The 25,323-nt window shown below is 36.4% G+C and overlaps 1 protein-coding gene and 1 pseudogene across 5 annotated transcripts; both read right to left on the reverse strand.

Moving 5' to 3' along the window:
* Positions 1–648: 648 nt before the first annotated feature.
* Positions 649–2,786, reverse strand: LOC132530529 (N6-adenosine-methyltransferase non-catalytic subunit-like; annotated as a pseudogene).
* Positions 2,787–2,907: 121 nt separating this feature from the next.
* Positions 2,908–24,774, reverse strand: LOC132530530 (amine sulfotransferase-like). 5 transcript variants are annotated; one of them, XM_060167726.1, is made up of 9 exons: positions 21,944–24,774; positions 19,236–19,381; positions 16,232–16,379; positions 14,053–14,204; positions 11,772–11,935; positions 8,976–9,102; positions 7,940–8,034; positions 5,235–5,421; positions 2,908–3,795 (listed from the first exon to the last, which is right to left on the reverse strand). In XM_060167726.1, the coding sequence occupies exons 4-9, from the start codon at positions 14,192–14,194 to the stop codon at positions 3,674–3,676; spliced, it is 837 nt and encodes a 278-aa protein (XP_060023709.1). In that variant the 5' UTR covers positions 14,195–14,204; positions 16,232–16,379; positions 19,236–19,381; positions 21,944–24,774; the 3' UTR covers positions 2,908–3,673. The 5 variants fall into 5 exon arrangements, with proteins under 5 accessions (XP_060023709.1, XP_060023705.1, XP_060023707.1 ...); XM_060167722.1 differs by having other exon boundaries at positions 11,772–11,980; XM_060167724.1 differs by lacking the exons at positions 19,236–19,381; positions 21,944–24,774 and adding an exon at positions 17,185–17,351 and having other exon boundaries at positions 11,772–11,980.
* Between the last annotated feature and the right edge of the window lie 549 nt (positions 24,775–25,323).

Genomic DNA, 25,323 nt, shown 5'->3' on the forward strand with positions numbered 1-25,323 from the left:
TGTTTAAACCAAGTACCTGATAACCAGATGTCTCTGATGCCTCCAATTCTTTTATTTTGTTAAGGAATATGAAACTGTTTTGAAAGTCAATCCAAGATCAAGTCCATACCAAAGTTCTAGCACTTGGATATTTGTCCTTGTTCACTTTTTAGGAAGTATGATTAACAGTCATCAGTAGCTGCGCAACTGAGATTATAATGAGTATTCTTTTTTTCTCTTTGTAAAGTCTGCCTACTAGGTTCTACCTCTTCCCTGCCCAACCCTGGGAGCTCCACCCCCCCAATCAGATTTAGATTTGGGAGGAGGTGATTTTGTTCCAAGTGTCTCAATTTCTTCTGTGGTCAAATTATATGAGTTATTTAAGATTTTTCAAAAAGCAAGAAAAAAGAAGTCTCTTTTTATTGTTTCAACAAGAAAATATTAAAAGCCTAAGAGAGGGCTTCCCTGGTGGCGCAGGGAAGTGGTTGAGAGTCCGCCTGCCGATGCAGGGGACACGGGTTCGTGCCCCGGTCCAGGAAGATCCCTCATACCGCAGAGCGGCTGGGCCCGTGAGCCATGGCCGCTGAACCTGCACGTCCGGAGCCTGTGCTCTGCAACAGGAGAGGCACAACAGTGAGAGGCCCGCGTACCAAAAAAAAAAAAGCCTAAGAGAAGTTTACCAGCTGTCCCAACTCCATTCCATCAAGGCTGTCAAACAGCTTCCCACTTGCTGTGACAGCAGTGGCAGGATGCCCATTATCAACTACTGTCAGCACTAGTATGATAATCCAGATTGGGTCTTTTTCACTGCTCACTTTATTTCTAAAAGCAAAAGCCTTTGTAATTAGTTGAAATCTATAAATTCGGTCTCTGAAAGTGAGGGTATTTGTGCTGTTCCATTCTGTTTGGTTACATGCACATGACAAAAGACAGGATGACTTATTTATTCTGGACAAAACCAGACAGTGACAGCTGCAACAGAGGTTGGCTAAAATACTCCTGCAGCTTGGAGAAACTAAAGCAAAGTGCTTTAGTTCCACCTCTTCCTCCTTCTCTGGGAGCTCCACCTCCCCGATCAGATTTAGATTTGGGAGGAGGTTATTTTGGTCTAAGTCTCTCAATTTCTTCTGTACATCCAGTCAAGTAAGAATTTGGGGCACTGAAGTAGGATGCCTATGTTTCTGCATACGTAGTTGCTATTTGTAAGAGTTGGTCCAGCTGCAAGCCAGCCTGGTGGAATTGTACTATCTCTTCCAAATAAATGAAGGCGTCTTCTACCAAGACAAAAAAGTTCAATTATATGAAAAATTTCTACGGGCTTTTCTATATTGCCAATTTCAGGTTCTTCTGTGATAATCAAGTCAATGTCAACAATAGCATGAATGAAGTCCCATCTGTGCTACGCTCAACAGTTCCTTTGATCCCCATAAGGCAGTGTTCCTTTGTTCTCTGGAAGACGGCCTTTGGATCTAAAGTCTTGGTCTTCCCAGGATTGTTTTTATTGGTTTTAATCCAACAAATATCTTCACATCTGTATGTTTACTTGCATAAACACACTCTTCCAAGGTCCAATCCTTCCCCAGAACCACACCAGAGAAAAATAAATGATCGAGGTGCTGCAATCTCATCAATTTCTAACTTCATAATGTCACCCCAAGTCCAGCATTTTTCATTAGCAGTGATGCCAGTCTGTCTGTAATATTCTTCTAAAGGGGGTTCAAGAAGAATCACATCGAATTTGGGTGTTAGTTCTCTGATGTCAAAGGCTTCTATATCTGCTTGTAAGTACATAGGAGGAGTGTTAGATTTATCTGTTAACATCCTTCAGCCTGATGAGCTCCCTCAGTTTAGGGTATTCTTCAAATCTGTCAGCCAAACCTACATCTCTGATGAAATTTTGAGCTCTATGTCCAGTGTCTATAAAATGTTGGCAATAATCATTATGGGGATTTAAACTCTGTGTTCCCTTAAGAAAAGTACTAGAATCTTTGTAAATCTCTTCTTCATATGGCAAAATCTCTTCCTCCTGTTGCATTTCTTCTTTTTTTTTTTTTTTTTTTTTTTTGCGGTACGCGGGCCTCTCGCTGTTGTGGCCTCTCCTGTTGCGGGGCACAGGCTCCGGACGCGCAGGCTCAGCGGCCATGGCTCGCAGGCCTAGCCGCTCCGCAGTATGTGGGATCTTCCCAGACCGGGGTACGAACCTGTGTCCCCTGCATTGGCAGGGGAACTCTCAACCACTGCACCACCTGGGAAGCCCCTCCTGTTGCATTTCTAATTCATCCTTATATTCTTCCATTTTGTCTTCATCTGTCTCTCCTTCATCCTGATACTTAACGTTTTGCATTTGGAGCAGAAGTATCATAGGAAGCCCTGCAAGTTTCTCTTGTTTCAGCAATTTCTCTCTGCTCGTCTTTGCTATTTAACACAACATCAATACTGGCAGCACTTTCAGCTCCCAACTGCTGCGCGAGAAGCTGTCGCGGTAACTTCTGCCGCTCCCGGATCTCCTGCAAGTGGCTCTCCATGTCCCAACCCTTGTTTTCCACTACCTCGAAAACTTGGCAATTAGCGGATGAATACCCGCCCAGTTTTTCTTCGGAGACCGTGGAACACAAAATTCTCCAGGAGCTTCAGGCGACGGGTACCCAGTATTTTTTCAATAGGTGTTTCCTCTTCCAATGTATTTATGCTTCACAAGTTTTTCTCCATTTGGGAATTAAAAACTCATTCAGCTATATTTTTCTAGCTCTTCAAAATGATTTTGTCTTAAATATTTAACTATTAAATACACTTTGAATTAGTTTATTGAGTGATATGTTATGAATACATCTATTTTTAATCCAAATAGTTAAATAATTGCACCATTACATGAAGTAACCCACCTTTGAAACTTCGATCTTTAGTGCAGATTTTCTTTTTTTTAATGTATTTATTTATTTATTTATGGCTGTGTTGGATCTTCGTTTCTGTGCGTGGGCTTTCTCTAGTTGTGGCAAGCGGGGGCCACTCTTCATCACGGTGCGCAGTCCTCTCACTATCGCGGCCTCTGTTGTTGCGGAGCACAGGCTCCAGACGTGCAGGCTCAGCAATTGTGTCTCATGGGCCCAGTTGCTCCGCGGCATGTAGGATCTTCCCAGACCAGGGCTCGAACCTGCGTCCCCTGCATTGGCAGGCAGATTCTCAACCACTGCGCCACCAGGGAAGCCCTTTAGTGCAGATTTTGTGATCTCATAAATTATTCACAGATGCATGTGTTTACATGTGTTTTCTTTATTTCAACACTCATACTGATTTTAAACCAAAGAATTAATGTTTAATTAGAAGAAATAAAGGACTTTTAATGTTGATTAATTCTAAATGTAATTATAGATAACGAAAAAAATACACTCAACAGAAATCTCAATCATTTGAGAAATCTCAATCTCAAATCAAAAGACATGCAGAATTCATTGTGCATGCTATTTTTCCTTTTGTCATATTGGCTACCAATGCCGAATATTACTCAAATCATTTTAATTTAAAATGTTCAAAATGTCCATCAAACTCATGGCAACTAATGTAAGTACAGCTTACTCATTTTGCTTATTAATAAAGTCGTATAATTAACGTTTATGTGAGCAGCACAAATTAGTATGTATATTTAAAATATGCTTTCTGGCTAGTAGATTTTTTATGTGATTGTTTTACACTGATTCTACTCCTCATTTATATCCCAGATGAACTTCAAGGGAAAATCTTTCATCTTCATTTGGAATATTCTGTCAAATCTTTCATTTTGCTCCACAGTCAAGTGATGTTTCCAGTCTCCGATGGTACCTAGTGGGATAAGCACATGGACAGCACTTGGTGAGGAGATAGCACTATCAGGATAAAAGTTTCCTGCAACCCACTCTAATCTGTTCTCCAAGGCGAGCTAAATGTCTATCTGTTAGTTCCCCATGGGGCTTGATACCGTACTTTTTTCTTATACAGGGATGAGCTAAGAAAAAATCTTAGGATGCAGTAACACAGAAAACAGAGTTATCGTCCACTACCTTATGTATTAGACTTCCACCAGCCACTGCATTAAATTATAGCCTTTCCTTAGAAGGAAAAATAAAGCCAAAATACATGAAGAGATTAAAATATTTAAAAATATTTCAGTAAGTGCCAGGCACCACACTTGTCAAACTACATCTATCATGAATATAATTCTTAACCAACACTTCAAGATAAGTACTACTTCATTTAAAAAATTGGACCCAAATGTTTTCAAGTAATGAAATCAAAGTCACAGAGGTTGGCCAGAGCTGCCATTGCTGCAGTTTTATATGACACAAGTTTGAAACCATCATTATTCAGACAATTTTACAATGAAGATTAATAATTTGGCATTTTTAAGGTATCAGATTTTCTTATGTAAAGGTTATTGTTGGAATGTGGAATAGTAAGCAAGCTTTTATGGGCTTGAAAAATGCTTTATATGTAATCTGATTGAGCAATGAGAAGTGAAAGCTGATAATACATGGGACAAAAGAAGAAACAATAACTTTTTAAAATATCAATATCTACATCAATTTCAATAAGATCTTTAGATAATTAAGATCAATCAATGCCCATCACATAATGCTAACTTATGAAAATTTTAGGGAATAAAATATGAATAAATTAGAGAAGTACCCATTATGTTTTAGAATGGTGTACCTTAAAAGATTAAATTAAAAAATTTTTGAGCTTAAGGAGTATCAGAAGGAAAATATTTTCTTTCTTAACAACTCCTGGCATGTTATAGGAGCACAATAAAAATGTATCACACATTGTTGAATAATTGAATAGCAGATTAGGTTAATGAGGTATCAGTCTACTTTTGACAATGAAGGAAATCTAACACATGAGGAAATTACAATAGTTCAAACCCCGTCTCTCAAAACAAAATACATGTTAACTTTACTTCTAGGATGTTCTAGGAAAAATAAAACAAAGACTTGCAGCTATTCTGGTCACATATATCCTTTGCCTCCAGATAAGACTTGTTAACCAATTTTCAAGAGTAGGGTCACTTGTACTAGAAGGAAAGAATCTAATATTTATAAGTCAGAATGGTTCTGTTTCCAGGGATACTTTTAGAGGCTATTTCAGTTAGAATCTTTGGTCCTCTCTAGGGCCCAGATGGCAGTGCTCGGAAAGAAATGTTGGAAGCACTCCTTAATTAATCTAGGGGCCAAGGAGTCAAGAAAACATTCAACATTTTGCTCCTCTTAACCACTGAGCATCACCTTTGCGCAGGAAATCTCCTTCTTTTGTTCTTGTCCAGTTTTCAGCTTCTAGAATATGATCGTAATTCGCTTGTGGATCAAGTTTCATGTTCTGAAATGTAGCCTGGTTCACAACAACATCCAAATCCTCTTCACTCAGTTCTTTTTCAAGAAAACTGCTGATTTTAAGCACAGAACTTCTGAGATCCTGAAAAAATTGTGTGTATAAGAGTCTATTAAGCCTATAAGGAATACATGAGTTACAGACCAACATCTTTATCACATATTGGAAAACTGAAAGTGCTTGGGGTTATTCTAAGTCTAAAGTTTGACAAGAATATATTCCTACCTTATTTGTTCTTTGAAAATGAGTGCTCTGGTTGTCAGCTCTGTTAGAGCATCCTACTGTTTGATTTTATAAGGAGAACTCACCTCAATTCATTCAAATAACCAACACTATTAGGATACCTAATAAGTTTTAAAAACTGTGCAAGATGCTGGAGAAGGTTAAGAGAATAATAACATGCTATCTGGGTTCATTAAGAATCCACAGTATCATGAGGAGTAGAGTCAAGCAAGTAATTAAATACCATGGGCACAAGAAAGAAAAGCCCAGGTTTGGATGGCTTCTTTGGTGACTGCTACAAAGCATTTAAAGAATTAACACCAATACTCATCAAACTCTTCCAAAAAATTGAAAAAAAGGGAATACTTTCAAACTCATTCAATAAGGAGCATTATCCTGATACCAAAGCCAGAAAAACACTATGGGAAAAGAAAATTAAAGACCAATATCATGAAAGATAAAAATGCAAAAATCCTCAACAAATTACTAGCAAAATAAACCAACAACACATTAAGAGAATTATATACCATGATCAAGTGGGATTTACTCCTGTCATGCAAGCAAGTTTAAACATATGATAATAACGTAATGCCACATTTACAGAAAAAAGATAAAGAAACGGCATGATTATCTCAACTGATGAAGAAAAAGCATTTGACAATATCCTTCACCTTTTTGTGACAAAACACTGAATGAAGGAAGAATAGAAGGAAACTACCTCCACCTAAAAGGTCATATATGAATTACCTACTACTAAAATTGTACTCAGTGGTGACAGACTGGAAGATACTTTGCAAAGATCAAGAACAAGACACTTTTTTTCAACATAGTACTGGAAGTCCAAGCCAGAGAAATTAGGTAAGAAAAAGAAATAAACAGCATCCAAACTAAAAAAGAAGTAAAATTATTTCTCTTCACAGACAATATGATTTTATACACAGAAGACCCTAAGATTCTGCAAAACAAACTGTTAGGACTAATATACAAATTTTAAAATGTTGCACAGTACAAAACCAACAGGCAAAAGTCAGTCACTTTTCTATATAATAACAAAGAAAAATCCAAATGGAAATTTTTTTTAAATTCCATTTACAAGTTCAGCAAAAAGAAAAAAATACTTAGGAATAAACTTAACCAAGAGTGAAAGATTTGTGTAGTCAGAACTGCAAGCCACTGCAAAAGAAATTAAAGAAGACACAAATAACTGGACCAACATCCAATGTTGATGAATTGGAAGACTTAATAATGTCAAGATATCAATACTACCCAAAGTGATCCACAGATTCAATGCAGTCTTTATCAATATCCCAGTGACATTTTCTTCTACAATTTATGTGGAATCTCAAGGGACCCTGAAAGTCTAAAGCAATCATGAAAACAGAGAGGAAAGTTGGAGGCATCAGACTCTTGAGTTCAAAACTTACCAGAAAACCACATTTATCAAAACAGTGTGGTGCTGACATAAAGTCAGACAGATAGGTCAATGGAACAGAATGTACAGCCCAGAAAGAAACCCCTACATATAAGATCAAATGAATTTTGAGAAGGGTACCAAGATCATTCAATGGAGAAAGGACAGCTTTTTCAATAAATAGTTTTGAGAAAACTGAATGTTTACACGCAAAAGAATAACTATGGTATGCTATTTATACCATTGACAAAAATTAACTCAAAATGAATTAGGCTTAAATATATTTCTCCAAGGATAATATATAAAAAATGTATAAGCACATGAAAAGATACTCAACATTATTAATCACTAAGGAAAAATAAAACAAAAACCACAATGAGATACCTCACAAGGACTAGAATGGCTATTATTTAAATAAATAAAATAAGTGTTGATGAAGATGTGGAGTAATTAGAAATACCTCGTGTACTACTAGTAGGAATAAAATGGTGCAGTCAGTATGGAAAATAGTATGAATAGTATGGTGGTTCCTCAAAAAAATAAGTATATAATTACAATATCATCCAACAATTCTACTTGGGGGTATAAACCCACAAGAATTCAAAGGGGTACAACAAAGGGGTACTTCCCTTGCTACGTTTCTGATAGTATCTTTTGTTACCTGGGTAGGCTTTCTCTCCGTACCCAAACTATTTGTCTTAATGTCTCTCAATTACAGATTCTAGTTCTTTTTTTTCTCTCTCCTCTTTCCCCCTTTCTTTCTTCCTCCTCTTTTTCTACCTTTCTCCCTTCCCACTCTCAATTTTATGCATAATCATAGTTTCAGTTATAGTGTATACAGTGATACAAAGATAACTAGGAGAAAAAAAAAATAAATAAAAAAAAAGATAACTAGGAGAATGCAGTTCATTAACCAAGATAAGAAAAGGTCTCAAAGGAATAATTTTAAAAACAAAACACTCTTCCTACCTTCTTCATCTCCTCATACATCATGAACAAAATATTGAAGTCATGTCTGTGTTCATACCAGCCTCTGATGTGATCAAACCAAAGGCTTCCCATCACTGTGGAAAATTAATACATAAGAAGGTAAAAATGTTGCACTTATTGAACAGCAAACTACAGTTTTTCTTTTCTGTTCTGGATCATCAAGACAAATCAAGCACCCACCACTGGACTAGATCTATGCTACCTTTTTAAAATGGTGTTTGAGCAAACAAGTAAATGGTTTTCACAGAAACCTGCCTTTGCAAGGTACTCTGTGTATGTAAGGAATAGGGAATTCAGAAAAAACAATCTCAAAGAATTCATTTTGAAGATTTCTTTAAGGTAAGCCCCTTCCTTTTCCTACTTCATCCACCTGAAAACATAAGTCTTTATTTCCCCTCTTGTTGCCTGTTTTAAGATCTGTTCAGAGCAAGTTTAGCTATCTATTTATATTGGGCTGGCCAAAAAGTTCCTTCGGGTTTCGCCATGTTACAGAAAAACCCGAAGGAACTTTTTGGCCAACCCAATATTTAGCTAACCTGAATATAATTTTTGAAATGAGTGAGAGCCCTGATTGCACATTCCACAAGCCTCTTGCATCAATTAATCCTCCTCAGTGCTGGAATGAACATTTCACAGCTGCCATATAAAGCCTACCCAAGGGCCATGACAGAACACAAAAACTTCACCCAACCTAAACATTAGCTATATTGAAACACCTGGATCTAACTTTGGATCTAGCCAGTTTGAACTGCTAGGCCATTTGTAGATCTCTTTTCATTTGGTCAAAATATATCTTTGCAACCTTGACAATCCCCAGAGTGGTCCTGCTGAGGATAGAAAAACCTTTGGGTGACAGATTAAGTTGACAGACAATAGTGACCGCTTATGTGCGATTCCTCCTTCTATGATTACCCTTCTCCATCTCCCCAAACTTTTTTCCATGGGTTTGAGAATTGTTGACTAAACAGCAACATTGCCTCATAAAATGTTGCCTGATAAATGAATTAATAGTTACCTTTTCCATCTAGAAACCTTTTCATGAAATGTTCTATGTTATCGGAAGGTTCAAATGTAACTAACCAATTTGAAAAATGAAAATATGAAGTCAAAACATCCTTGGGGTTTCTATAGATGTAAACAATCTGCAGGGGGAAGAGTGAAACAATTTTAACAATTCTTGGTCATCTTAACAGATATTTTAATATCTACATAGTATTACATCATATGAATGCATAATAATTTATTTTATCTAGGAAAATCATAATACTGCTTTAGGGAAAGACAACTAATTTCGAAAAAAGCATAAGAAAAAGTAAAAATGTTGTGGAATTATGAAGGTAACAGGGTCAGATATACTTATAATGGGCTTTAATTAAAACTTCAAAAAATTCTGTTGATTTACATTTATAACTACTTGATAACTTAGCAAAAATACCAAAAGCTTCTAAACTTATTTACAAGACTAGAATAAAAGCAATACTAAAATAAAGATAGAGCAATCGCAAAAAATTAAAGTATATATATATATATATATTTTTATTATTATTTTTTTTTTTTTTTGCGGTATGCGGGCCTCTCACTGTTGTGGCCTCTCCTGTTGCAGAGCACAGGCAGGCTCAGTGGCCATGGCTCACGGGCCCAGCCGCTCCGCGGCATGTGGGATCTTCCCGGACCGGGGCACGAACCCGTGTCCCCTGCATCGGCAGGCGGACTCTCAACCACTGCGCCACCAGGGAAGCCCTAAAGTATATTTTTAAATAATTACAGATAAAAATTTCTGAGTAAAAGAAAACAAAACTCTTCTTGCAGTATGTTAAAACAAGTACTAAACTATAAACAAGTAGGATTTATTCCAGAAATAGAGTATTAGTAAATTATTAATGAATTTCATTTCACTATAAATTGAAGGGAGGTTTGGGGAGGAGGGGAGACGTGGTACTGTCAGATTTGTCAAAAAAGGCATTTTATGTAAGTAGACCTTTTCTGAACAGCAAAAAGAAAAAAAAAAGTAAAATTCCAATTAAACTAAGAACAGGAAAAAATTATTTCTCAGCATCATGTGCCTCAAAAATCAATTGCAAAACAAAACAAAACAAAACCACGAAAAGATATTAAAAATGCTACAAAGACAAGAGAACAACATTCATCATCACCTCCATTATTCTGTTTTTTTCTGCAGATTTTAACTAAGGAAATAGAAGTGCAAATATTGGAAAGTAAAGGAATATAAAATGTATTATTATTTTAAGAAGAAATATATTCCAGAGAATATAGGGAAAATTAATAAAACTAATAAGAGAAATTAAGGAAGCCAAATATAATAGTGTACCAAAATCAGTGCCATTTACTTTATAATTAAACAGAAAAAATAATTGTGAAAAAATTACCTGTTCATAATATCCATAAAATAGGAATAAAAAACTGCAACTTCAGAAAAAAAAATGTGTAAAAAGCATGCAGAGAAATACATAGCACATGAGGTGGGTTTGAAAGTAGACCTGATAAATAGAGCATCAGAATAATGCAGGATGAAATGTTGGAGTACTGCAATGCTAATGATTGTCCTAGAATTAATCTATATAATTGATCAATTCTAATCAATACCTAAATATTATTGAGGGAATAAACATATTAAAAATAAAGTTGATGGCAATTTGCCTTCTCAGTTATAATATGAAGAACTATCACATATTAAACAGATCGTACCAATTTTGGTATGAAGAATGCAGGGTCAGAGGGAGGAACTATGGAAATGTAGTATATCAAAGTGCAGACTTCAAATTAGTTGGAAAGACTAAATACTTAACAACTCATAGATGGTCAACTGGCCAACCCCCTAGCAAATATCATGCAATAGTCATATTTCAGATCACATGTATTGCCAGATATAATTTACAGTGAAATGTAAAAAAATAAATACATAAAGTTAATTAGAAAAAATCTGAAGTGTATTTGCATATATTTTCTTTTTTTGGTGAGGAAATGTTTTCTTGGCAAGACACAAGATCCAGAAACTATGAAAGAAAGATTGATAGGTTGATTCTATAATATTAGAATCATTCAACAATTTGTAAAGGTAAATTGTTAATTGGGAAAATATTTCCCCCATATAAAGACTTCTGCAAAACAGTAAATAAAAGACAAGCTAGAGAAAAATGGGCAAAGAATATAATAGATATTTCAAGATCTCAAAATATATAAAAAGATGCTCAAAATTATTAAAAACAAAAAGGTTGCAGTTACTTAAGAATGAGATTGTTTTACCTAACACACAATCTCTGGTGAGTGTGTGAGGAAAAAATCATTCTTGCTGTTTGAGAAGTGTGAATTGATACATTATAGAAGGCAAATAGATAATAAGTACCAACACAAAACTTTTGGACACTTTAACCTGAAAATTCTACTTTTAGGAAATCATTTCATCAGGACAAAAAAGTGCAAAGATCTATGAGAATGTTTATTGCTATATGATATGTTCATTGGCTGCCACCTACCTGTCCATCAATACACATTCAATATTGTGTAGTCATACAGCAAAATCCTACTAAACCATTAAAAAATAGAACTATATATGCTGATATAAAATTATTTTTACTATATGTTACATAATTATACTGCAAACAATGATGTATGGTGCCCCAATTTATATATATACCTATAATTTTGTATATATTTTTATTATGTAAAACAAGATTATAAAGACTATAGTAATCACATTTGAAAAGATGTGGATTAATGGGGCTGGAAAACAATATCTGAATAAAGTAATTTTGTCTGTGAAAAATGTCTATAAGCTATTTCTGTGACTTACTTTAGCTTTTCGGTTCTTGAGACCTTTCGGTGCTAAATAATATGGGAGGTGGGAAGTGAAGAGACGAGGGGATGGTCTGTTGACATGGTCCACTTTTTGTGCACTGTATTCCAGGAAGGGGACTCTATCACATGTGTTCACCAGTTCACTTCTGTTACGATGTCCTTCAAAATAAATCAAGCTTAATATCTGCTGAGTCCAGATTGTACCTGTGAAAACAAATAATCTTGTTTTCAACTCTGAGTTAATTTTTAATTATAAATGTCAACAGTAAGGCTGTCCTTCTTAAAATGATTTGGAACTTTTATTTCTTTTAATCACTCTAAGGATGTCAATAATTTGCCCAATTTTTTGTTTGTCTGCATTTACATTAAAATTAATGAAGATAAAATCAAGGACTCAGTTTCTTTTTCACTCTGAAGAGCTGTGATGGTTCTGACTCCATGATAGCAGTGATTCAGATTAATCTTTCAGCTCCTCTCTTTCCTGTACTTCAAGTAAAGTCTGTTTCCACAATTTTCTCTGGCTACCTTTGTTTCTCTTTCCTTAGTCTCCTTTCTTAGAGTGTTATCTTTTAGAAGACAAGTTAAGGGCTTCCCTGGTGGTGCAGTGGTTGAGAGTCTGCCTGCCGATGCAGGGGACACAGGTTCGTGCCCCTGTCCGGGAGGATCCCACGTGCTGCGGAGCGGCTGGGCCTGTGACCCATGGCCGCTGAGCCTGCGCGTCCGGAGCCTGCGCGTCCGGAGCCTGTGCTCCGCAACGGGAGAGGCCACAACAGTGAGAGGCCCGCGTACCGCAAAAAAAAAAAAAAAAAGTTAAGAACTCAAGTCCTCTTTTACTTTTTTTGTTTACTTATTGTGTAGCATAAGTCTTCCCACACAATATTGAATAACAGTAGTGACAGCAGGCATTCTTTTCTTGTTCCTGATTTTAAATGTAATATTTATTTGTATCACTGTTGCACACGATATTGTGGAAATTTTGGTAAACTCTATCAAGTTGAAGAAGTTCCCTTTTCTCCTTAGTTTGCTAATGGTTTTCATTATGAATGACTGCTGAATTTTTTGAATGCTTTATTGAGATGATAATTCAGGCTTTCTCTTATACTTCAGTAATGTGGGTGAACTACATTAATAATTTTTTAAACCAATCTTGATTCTTGAAAGAAACCCACTTTTGTCATAGTGTATTTATGATTTAACATTGCTAAATGTGTTTTGCTTATATTGGGTTTAGGATTTTTGCATTTTTGTCCATGAATATATCATCAATGTTCTAAAAGGATGTGAGATGCCAAAAGTCTCACAATGTCACTATGCAACTGATGTACCTACATGATAGATTTGATGCAATTTATAGTGAATCCTGGGGAGACTCACTAATCTCCCCTCCAAGATGAGCAAGAATCCAGCAAGCTGCACTGGGGACTGGTGTGTTGTGTCCCAAACACTAGACTAGGATTAATGGGAAAGAAAAGACTCTTTTATGGACAGCTGTGCTTGACCTAAAACTAAGCAAACTGAGATACCACTAACATCAAATGCAGGAAAAAAAAAGCTCAATCAGATGTGCTCATAAGTTCTGAGAGTGGAAGAATTCAGGGGTAAAGCAACGTGTTACTAATTTGGGGAAAGTAAACAAGGTCATGATTTTCAAAGTAGATTAAAAGGGAGGGACTGGAGCATTTTCATGAAAATCAGGAACACTTTTTTTATTGCCTTAGACTCCAGTATATCTTTGAACCACATTAAATACTCTGTACAACATTGCTTCAGTGGCGCCAGTCATCCTATCATCCTATGTTCTGAAAAGTGCAATATAAAAAATAAGGTTGGGTTTTTGTCTTATTTTTTTTGGAATTTAAGATTAAGAGCAATTAATTTTAGTTTAAAATTATTGTATTATTCTAAGGAAATAAAAAACAATTAGAGTAATTGAAAAGAATATTAGGAATTAGTTCTGACTGAGATATGATGGTAACAAAAATCTTCCTAGGTTTTTAAATATATTTTCTTCAATTCTCAGACCAAGCCAACAGGTCAGTATTTACCAAGTACCTCCTCTTGGTTCAATATTTGGTTTCTTCATATATTCCATCAGAAATGACAATATATGCATTACAAATGCATAGAGATTTGAGATTTATTTAACTTTTTGTGATCCTAAACAGTTCTGTAAATGTAGATGGGTTACCGTCAGTGTCTGGAAAAGGGCACATTTGTCCACATGAATTACCAAACCATGGTGAAGACTAAAACAGGTGGCCACTCCTCAAACTTACCAGATTTTGGATATGTAATTATAAACACATCATCATCTCTAATTTCAAAATCATCTAAATGTTCTACAAGGTCAACATCAACTAAAGAACGTTGAAAATAACAGCCTTTAAAGTTCAATAAATATGTGTCTGTGTTGTCCATAATTATTCACCTGCAAGTAAAAACAGATACAATTATTTCAAAGTTCTGAGTATTTCATAATAACGACTAACACTTCCTGAGTGTTCAGTATGTGCAAAATGTCCCATGTGTATCAACTCATTTAGCATACAAACCACCTTCTCTATATTAAATCATTTACTCTTCACAGCAACCCAAAGTTGCTAAAGGTATTGTTATTACAACTACTTCAAGGATTAAGAAACTAAGACACTAAGAGGTTAAAACATCTTTTCCTAAAACCCCATGAATGAGTTATAATCATGATTCCAAACATACAGATGAGAAAATTAAGGCACAAGAGGTTCGGCAAACTATTCAAGGTGGCCCAGCTGCAAGAGTGATGCCAATTTAGCCAGAGTCCATGCTTTTAATCACTTTATCATATTTTCTTAATACTTTATATTTTTATTCTTTTTTGTTGTTGTTGTTTTTTGTGGTACACAGGCCTCTCACTGTCGTGGCCTCTCCTGTTGCGGAGCACAGGCTCTGGACGCGCAGGCCCAGCGGCCATGGCTCATGGGCCCAGCTGCTCCGCGGCATGTGGAATCTTCCCGGACCGGGGCACGAACCCGTGTCCCCTGCATCGGCAGGTGGACTCTCAACCACTGCGCCACCAGGGAAGCCCTATATTTTTATTCTTACATTTTTTTCATTGTTCCAGAAATAGAAAATTCTTTAATTAATACAATTTTTATTTCTTTTTTTTTTTTCTGGAACATAAATAATCTGCTATCTGTGAAAGAAGCTTCTGAGGCTTTGAGATCTGATACACTGTTTGAAATGAATTGTGGGAAATGTTTTGCATGAGAAATACTTATTGCATTTCCTTTGGAAATGTTCCCTCATATAGTTGCAAGATGTTTTATGGTAATCGTCATATTTTCCAAAAGGAGTTTTTTATCAGAATTCTGAAATAAATCTAAAAATGAAAGCCAAAAATCAGAAGCAAACTGTCTAAAGATACACCTGTTCAAAAATTGGACCAGGGACTTCTCTGGTGGCTCAGTGGTTAAGAATCCGCCTGCCAATGCTGGGGACACGGGTTCAATCCCTGGTTGGGGAAGATCCTACATGTTGCAGAGTAGCTAAGCCTGTGCGCCACAACTACTGAAGCCCACGCACCTAGAGCCCATGCTCCACAATAAGAGAAGCCACCGTAATGAGAAGCCCGCGCACCACAACGAAGAATAGCCCCCACTCACCACAACTAGAGAAAGCCTCCACACAATAATGAAGACCCAACACAGCCTAAATAAATAAGTAAATAAATAAATAATTTTTTAAAAGTTTACAATTTCTTTATTAGCCATGCCTGAGAAATGTTGAATGTGAAATAGGTGAGGGATCCCAGAAGTTCTAATAACGTTAGATTTAGAATAAGCATATATTTTCATTATGCACTTTTAAAAATTTCTGTGAACACCAAGAAAATGAATTTGTTAAAAAGCTGCACATATGGTTTTGTCTAAATTGCATGTCAAGAAACAATTAATCCCTTTACAAACAATCAAACTTGAAGTGAAAGCCAAGGATGACAGTGTGAGTCACTGTCACATACCTCCTGATGCCCCACAAAGCCACCCCAAACATGCCCTAAAAAACACCAATTTCAGAAACTCAGAATGCTGAGAAGAGAGGAAAGAGCGCCAGGCATTCCACAGAAACCTTCTGAGCATCACTCTTTTTTGCTATTTGTAAGCTTAGTCTCTCTTGCACTGTCTCAGAAGAGAGAAAATTAGAGAGCTTTTTGTTACAGAAACAAGAGAAAAAGAGTGTAGATTCATATAGGATCTCAGTATTGGCAAATCATATATTGTTTGTATCTCCTTGATGAATATAGAAGAAAGTGCTTGGATAAAGAGATAGGACATCTAATGTCTCCCTCTTATTCATTCACTGAAGTCTGAAAGAAGAGAAGGAAAAACAGAAAATTGAGGAGAAAAAAATAAATACATTTGTATGCTGAAGAGAGGGTGCGACTTGAAAAGGCTCTAAATCTACCCTTTTTCTACTCACTGTTACAGATAAACTGAGGAAGCAAAATCCACTCCTGATATCACTTTAAGGATGATAGCGATCCACTTGTGGTTGAGAAAGAAATATTCCCTGCAGAGTTTGTCTTGGCCAATGAGTAGTGTTCCAGGGTGTAAACAGCTAGCTCAATCTGGAAAAATAAATTGGGTAAGATTTAGTTGGCATTAACATTATCTGTTTACTCCAGAAAAAGCAAAGGAGTCGAATACTAGAGAACTTCAGGTACACAGTAGTCCTGCTTACTTAATTTTGGCATCCGTACAAAACACAAATCAATCTGTGTGATACACCACATCAACAGATTGAAGGATAAAAACCATATGATCATCTCAATAGATGCAGAAAAAGTTTCTGACAAAATTCAAAAATACCCATTTATGATAAAAAAAAAAAAAAACTCTCCAGAAACTAGTTTACCTAGTTCTCCACATTGGGGGGGAATCAGATATCATGAACTGGCTCAGAGGTATGCTAATGGGGAAATGCTGTGTGGGCTATACATTTTATCACTTGTACTTAATTGCCACACAAGCATTGTACATGTGCTTTTAGCAATACACTTAAAACAAGCAGTGATACATGTCATGGATAGTTATACTCTGTGACAACTCCACTAGAGGATTTTCTTTTCATCCTGAACATTGGGGTCAAAAGTATGGTTAGAAGTAAAACAATAAATTTCCATTTTGATAGGAAGACAAACACTTGGTAACAGTGCAATTGAATTATTTGGATGGTTCTTACAGGTCTGGTCCAGATTTTTATGTCAGCTGTCTTCCACTGCTATTGTCTCCTTCTCATCCCGCTGTGAGTGTCATTTGGGGTCAGCAGTCTTTTCTATAGATAGTCCAATGCAGAGGCCCTTCTTAAATGGAAATACGAATTCAGGAATCAATTCCCTTCACTTCTGTTGTACATGTGCTAGTTAAGAGTACCTGATAAGAGTCCTTTTATTTAGTTTGGAGACAGTCCTTTAAATGATGTCTTTTCCAGTATGCATAGCCTCTTAGATAGATGTAGGTCACAGGGCATCTGATCTTCAACCAAAGATAGATTACTGTGATCTGCTTTAGAAACAAGCTTAGAATATTCTTTTACTAATTCAATTAAACTTTATAATAATGTAACATAGCAACAAGGACACATCTTGGACTTAGATAATAAATGCAAAGCCTCAGTAAATACAAAACTTCAATATCCACAAACGTATATTATTGAAACATAATTTTTCTCTCTGGATTATCCTCATTTTTACTAAATCCAGCTAAATTAAGGCTGATTTGTTCAAAATAAGTCTGGTTTCAATAAACATGGCCTGATTATTCATATAAATGTAATTGCTCATATAGGCTCTTTTAAATTGGCTGCACTGGAACTTTTCATTAGGAATCTCAGATTGAATTTTTAAAAGGCCTTTCAAGGCCAGGAAAGCCATGCCAATGGCTTGCCTTCAGATTCTGCCTGTGATATACATATATTGGTCAAATTTGTTTCTTTTCCAGGTCACCGGAATATCTAGATTTCTGCTCATGCCAAGAGACAGTTTTTTCCATTCACCTGATAAGGTTGCTCTGAACCCAAGAGTCTCCAATTTCTGGAGGAACCAGGCAGCAAGAAAAGAAAAATATGTTAATTTTAACCACAGTGTAAATTACCAAATTGTTGTAAATCATGAGTAGCTTGAGGAAAAGTGCTTTTTTATATCTGAAAAACAAAGATTAGAAGCCAGTAGTGTGTCAGACAAGTCATAAAAATTAGTCATATTTAGTAGTTCATTTAATCCCATATAATTAATCTTTGTTCTGTTTGAGCCCAGTTTTTCCATTAGTTTCATTGACCTTGGCTGATGATTGAGGATGATAGTGACAGTGATAATTTCAAGAAGTTCATGAAGTTTTTGTTAAGGCTTGTATGATTTGTCCAGTGAAGTGGATGTCTTGATCACTGGAGATTGTAGAAAGTACACTCCAAGTGGGAAACACATTTTCTAACCTTTTCCTTTTCATTGTGAGGATATCAGCCCTGCAGCCAGGGAAAACTTTAATCCACCGAATAGAAAATGAGGTTTGTCAGGAGCCAGGAAAAGTCAAGTGGCCATCTTGGACTTCCCATAGCCCTGATTTTAAAAAATATACAGTTATTATTTATTCATTTTAAATTTCCTGATTTAGGAGTAGACCGTTTCCATGCTATAAGGTCACCAGAATGGCAGAAGTCTGACAATGAGGAGCTCAGTCTTAATGATGTACAAAATTCTTTTCTCAGAGTGCCTTTTTCACAACCCTTTTATCACTTTCTGGATTCATATTAATTTGTCCCTTATTTTTTCCATCCAGAAAGAGCCAACTGTAGGACAAAATTATTGGCATCATTATTTTCCTCAACAAAAATATTTCCAGTCTTTATATCTTCTCTCGCTGGCAATGTATCTCCTACTTGCATTACACATTGAAATGTTTCCTATATCATTTTAGTAGTTTTAATTACATATTATAATTTTTAACCTTTAAAAAAAAACACCTTGTTCTCTAGTGAGAACTAAGAAGAAAGCAATTGTGAATTGTCATATTGGCATTCTCTGATTTGCAAATTTAAGAACATATTCTATAACCTCTAAAAACATGCATTTTCCCAAAGTACAATTTCTTTTCTCAAAGTGGCACAAGACATGTGTCTAATAAACACAAACATCTTTAGTTTCCCTCTTGCAAGAAGATAAAAGTAGGTAAATTTAGATTTGTTTCATTTGTAAGCACTTACCTTTCTTTAAGCCAATTAAATAAAGCTCATTTTAAAATTAACCTCAGCAATATTATCCAAAGACAAAGACACATACTGAGACATACATACATCCAAACAAACAGAGATCTCTTTGTTTCATCTTTTTATAGTTCATGAATCAGCCATTGCAATTAAACATACCAGTTTACAAATAACAGAATAGTCAAATTTACACATTTGATTTTAAAAGGCTTCTTTTTCTTACCTTTTTTCCTCCCTTGGCTTGAAGTTCTAATTAACCCAAGGCTGAAGTCCCAGGCAAAGTGGGCTGTGTTTTTACTTCAAGGACATGATAAGAGTTAACTTCAAGTTTTCTCCGAAGAATATTTTTGTTCTCTCAGGGTTAGTGTTCTGAAAAAAGTATTTTATCAAGCCAACTTTCTATAACTGCACATGGGAAAAGGGCCAGCTTTGGAATTTCCAAAGAGTTTCATCTCAACAAATTTTCTCCAGAGTCTAAAGTATATCGTGACCACAGTGTTAAATTATTTTTTCCTTATTTATAGGTTTATAATTATAGGTTGACCAGTCTGCCAAAATATTCCCTAGAGGGTTGTCAGTTGGAAATGAAGAAGCACTTCCCATGTTGAGTCAAATTAAACACTGCCATACTCCCTCTGGAGACTGTAGGTGAGAATCCTTCCTTGTAGCTTCTAGATTATGGTGTTTGCTGAAAATCTTTGCCATTCCTTGGCTTACTTCACTCCAAACTCAGCCTCTGTCATCACATGGCCATTTCACTCCGTATCTTTCTTCTTCTTATAAGGACACCAGTTTTATTAGATTAAGGACACACACCACTCCAGTGTCTGAATATAATTAATTATATGTACAATGACCCTATTTCCAAAAAAATGTTACATTTTGAAGTAATGGGGGTTAAGACATTAACATGCCCTTTAGGGATAATTCAAGCTATAGCAAGTTTAATAGATTTTTTTTTCATGTCTATCTCCTCCTTTCAAGGATGCTACAAGGTTCTATGTGCCGTGCTTATACTCCATGACCATTTTCCCTTGACTGTAAGTTGACTGCTCACAGAAGCTAGATGACCTAACCTATACCCTTCAGTTTCTCTCCCTGGAGTTTTCATGTGAATTCAACAACACCAGCCTATCTCTGTTTGTTATTTGAACTAATTTCATTTGGATTTAGTGTCTGACTACAATCATGCTGAAGCACAGCTAGTCTTCAGAGACACAAAAAAGAATGTCTTCTTCACATAAAGAACACAGAAATGAGAGACCACGAAAATCCAAGACAAGAGAGAGAGAGAAAAAAATTGAAAAAATATGTGAATCCCTAATGGCTTCATACCCTTTGGTTCTAGTTCTTCAGGAAGGTATGACAATTTCTTCTGATTTCTTGAATCGTATCAATCATAATCATATTATGCATAAACTGGTCAGAAGTAGATTATTCTTATTTGCAACAACGTGCTTGACCAAATGCCAGGGAAATCATTTTTAAAATGAGAGAAAATCTCAGATTCATATTTCCACAGATACGTAAATAGATGTTTTAACTGTAAAAAAATAATCCAATTGTATGGACGTGGAAAAAAAATGTTAGTTTAAAAAAACTGGAGTGAATGTAAAATTTAAATTACAGAAGACTGAGTTAATTGAAAGGAGTTGAGAAGCTTCCTAGAAATGAAATTACAGGATAATAGGACGTAACGATTTTTAAGACTATTGATCCTGTATCAATATTGCTATAAAGAAGATTGGAAATGATTTCCATTTCCACAAAAATATATGAGAATGTTTTTTCATCCTAGTCTTTCTAACATTGAGCATTCTGCATTTTTAAACTTTTGCTAATTATGACTAAATGTTTTGCATTTTCTATAAATGGCAAGATTTTGGTTGTCTGGTCTCACAAAATGTTTGCATGTTCAGGAATTATTTCACAATTTTTATTAATTATGACATAAATACAGAAAAATTCACAAATTCTACATGCACGTCCCAATGAAAATTTTCAGTAACAACACCTAGGGAACCAGCACTAAGACTCAAGAAAAGAATATTACCAACACCCCAGGAATTCCTTCATTTACCTGTCCAGAGGTAACAACTCTGCTTCTAACCCACAGAGTAACTTTGCTGTTTTTTAAATCTTACATAGCAAATCATTCAACAAGTGCCCGGTTTTTCTCACTGAATATTACGTTTCTGAGGTTCATGTATATTTTCCATGTAGTCGTAATGCATGCATCCTAATTGTGTTTCCTTATTTGAAATGCCATAATTGTTTTTTTAACTGTAGGTGGACATTGAGCTGTTTCCATTTGTTGACTATTAAGGACAGTGGCGCTTGAACTGTTTATGATTGTAAATTTCCTAAATTTTTTCTTTTAAGTTTCTTCCACTGCTTTTATGCTTCACGAGTTTTTCTCTATTTGGGAATTATAAACAGATTCACCTATATTTTCCTAGCTACCAAAATAACTTATCTTAAATATTCAAATATGAAATGTGAAAATTAAATTCCACGTGGTGGAATTAGTTTAGTGAGTAATATGCTTTGGGCACAGTTACAGGTACAGCTGAAACGGAGCAGTACCCTAAGGTCCTTGCTCGCGTCCTCCATCTGCCTTTTGTCTGTGGAAAAACTTTAAGTTTCTTATTTCTCTGATAAGTTTAATCGGAGAAGTGAGAAAATGCAGAAACAAAGGAAAACAGTCAAATGAGACCACATAATAATGTAGTCATTAAGCAAAGTCAAGGCCCCTTAGTTCTCCCTCAAGGGCTGTAGATAATATTCTGAGCCATGTCCTCTGAGCTGTCTTATAGAGACTGAAACCCCTACCAGGTGGAAGAAGTTAACTACATGATGACCAGGCTGTAGCCATGACACAGGCTGCCACAGTTCCGAGAATTGGCCTCAAAGAAATGGAAACAAACTGACCTTGGAACTGAAGATTAACTGTACTTAAAACAATCAAGATGACACTGGTCAGACCACCGATGACCGATTTCAAGATGACGTCAGAGCTGACTGTGCTGTTTCTGCATGTAGCCACCTCGCGCCGTCTATAAAAGAAAGGTCTTGCCCCCGATTGTCAGTGGGGGGCAGTTGGCCTGGCACAGACATTCCCCCCACCCCGGTTGCAGGCCTCGGAAATTTCCTTTCCACCAACCTTGCCTCTTTATTGGCTTTTGAGCGGCGAGCAGCCAGACCCCACTTTCGGTTACACAACCGAAACTATTTTCAAACAAATAGTTAAATAATTGAACCATTAAATAATTACTCCATTTTTGAACCTTTGATTGCCCTTCAGACTTTGTGATCTGGTAAATTATTAATAGATGCATTGTGTTTACATGAGACTTCTCTATTTTGACATTCACAATGATTTTAAACCAAAGACTTAAGGTTTAAATAAAATAAAAGGATTTTTAATGTTTGATTGATCCTAAATTTAATTGCATATAAAGAAAGTATACACACTACAGAAAACTCTCTCCATACATTTACAATTCATGTTGCATGCTTTTTGTCTATCCCTTTATCATATAGGTTACAAATGCAAACTATCTCTCAAATCATTTTAATTTTCAAAATTTCAATGTGTTCATCAAACTCATGACAACTAATCTAAGCACAGTTTAGTCACTTTGTTTTGTAATAAAATTGTATAATTAACATTTGTATGAACAGCACAAATTAATATGTGTATTAAAATATGCTCCCTGGTTAGCAGATTTTTTTATATGATTCTTTCACATTGATTCTACTCCTCGTTTATATCCTAGATGAACTTCAAGGGAAAATCTTTCATCTTCCTTTGGAAAATTCTGTCAAATCTTTCATTTTGCTCCATGGTCAAGTGATGTTTCCAGTGTCCAATGATACCTCGTGGGACAAGCACATGGACAGCACCTGGGTGAGGAGGTAGCACTAACAGGACAAAACTTCCTACAACCCACTTTAATCTCTTCTCCAACCCAAGCCAAATATTCATTAGTTCTCTGTGGGGTTTGGTACCTCACTTTTTCTTACAGGGTGATGAGCTAAGAAACAAATATAGGACGCAGTAACATAGACAATAGGGTTATAGACCAGTTTCTTATCTGTTAGACTCCACCAACCACTACACACTATCTGGTTTGGAACATAACTCAAGCTCTTCCTAACACACTTCCCCTCACTCCTGTCCCGTAGCCACTGCACCAGGCAAGGCCACATTGTATTTCTCACTTAGAACAACTCTTAGTAGCTTTGGAGTTCATAGTTTCATCTTTCCTATTGTCACCTTTCATTAAATAAAAACTTAATCCAAGGAAGGCTTCAATCCCTTTTTACCGAAGAAATCATTACTGCTAAGAAAATAAGAGTTTAATGTGACAGACACTTGACCTTATAATTACTCAGACTGCCTTTTTCCACGATTTCTAAATGTTAAAAAATAAGCCATTTCTAGAAGACAAAGTATGTTAATAGAAGAGAAAAATTATGAGATTCCAACTAAAGTGAATAAATTAAGGCAAGTAAACTGAATCTTATGGTTGGTGAACTTTCTAATTCATTTCCAGTCTTATAAGGGTGAAAAGGTGGAAAACTTACTAGCTTAAATTATTTAAGCACAGACTCTGACCTATTATTGACTGACCACTAAGCTATGCTGCTATGCAGGCCCATATGTAAATATAAAACTGCAACTTTTAATTTCTTTTAATGAGTGGAGACATCAAAGTTTGCATCCTGCTGGGGAAACAGCTTCCATAGAGTTAATTTTATTCTTAAGTTCATTAAATTGCCTTTCTGAGTTATCTTGTACCTCGTTGAATTTCTTCAAAACAGCCATCTGAATTCTTTATCAGTTAGATTGCAGCATTCTGTGTCTTTCGATTGCTTTGCTGAAGAATTGTTTTCTTCTTGTGATGCCGTATTACTGGGCAATTTCCTAGTGTGTGATAATGTTAAAATGCACCTTTACCATCTCATTTGAAATGGCAAACACCTTTCTTATTTAGGGAAGGCTTTGTTTACCTTGATTCAACAGTTCAACAGATCGACAATTAGAAATCTTTCTTTTGTTTTCCAGAAGCTGGCTCTTAGCACAAATTTTTGGTTTCTTTTAGTGGAGCTGACTTGCAACTAAAGTTGGGAGTGACCCTAAAAAATATGGCATGAAAAGAAGGTGGTGGCAGCGTGGGAGAGATATATGCATAGCACTGGGGCTTTGGCTGTGTCTAGAGCCCGTAGGGAGTCCCAGGGGACTGTGGGTTGTCCTCTTGCTGAAATCATGGGGTGGACAGCAGGAAATGTGATCCGTTATTCTCTTTGTCTGCCTTCTTCCCTTTCCTTTCCCTCCTCCCGGTCACTGAGGTCTCTTCACAGATACAGGTGCTGCTGGAGAGCAACAGGTCTCTCCAGCTGCACCCGGGGGAGCCAGACAGATTTTCACTAAACACCTTTCCACCTCCTTGGCTAGAGAGGCCACCACTGCCACCTTTGCCTCTATAGCAGCCGTGACACCCTCGGCTCCACAGTCTCCTTCGAGGTCCAACCCACCCACTTTCAGATGCACAAAATGGATGTTTCTCAGGTGTCCTGGTGTGCTGTGCAGAGTCACTTTTGTTTGGTTATGGATGTCCAATTAGTTATAAATCAAAGGAGAAGAGTAAAGGAATATCTTACGCCACCAACGTGCTGATGTCATTCTCTATTTCTTTTATGTCAATGGGTGTGATTGAGACTTGGAAAAAAGAAATCTCTTCTCTCTGAATTTTTTCTAAGTGGGCGTTGATTTAAGGTTTAAATGCAGTTCAATTGTTTCCTGGGAAAAACAGGGATGCAGGAAATTTTAGGCAGGGAACCTAAGACGGGCCACATTCCAAGGAACAACTACAGGTGCCTATTTTTCTGTATAAAAATCTTACTCATACTAGAAGAGAGAGAATCTTATCTGGGAGTCAGAATTTTCTCTGAGAGCAATCCAATCTAGAGGATAAAGCCCAACATGGTCATCCAAAGCTCCATAAGATTCTAGAATCAAAACCCTATCACTCGGGGCTTCCCTGGTGGCGCAGTGGTTGAGAGTCCGCCTGCCGATGCAGGGGACACGGGTTCGTGTCCCGGTCCGGGAAGATCCCACATGCTGCGGAGCGGCTGGGCCCGTGAGCCATGGCCACTGAGCCTGCGCATCCGAAGCCTGTGCTCCGCAACGGGAGAGGCCACAACAGAGAGAGGTCCGCGTACCGCAAAACAAAACAAAAAACCCTATCACTCAAGTTCTTGTTCCGGGATGGTGGCATAACTCCTTTCAGCCTATCTTTCAAATA

The sequence above is a fragment of the Lagenorhynchus albirostris genome, chromosome 12, assembly GCF_949774975.1.
Source record: "Lagenorhynchus albirostris chromosome 12, mLagAlb1.1, whole genome shotgun sequence".
In the NCBI taxonomy this organism is placed as follows: domain Eukaryota; kingdom Metazoa; phylum Chordata; class Mammalia; order Artiodactyla; family Delphinidae; genus Lagenorhynchus; species Lagenorhynchus albirostris.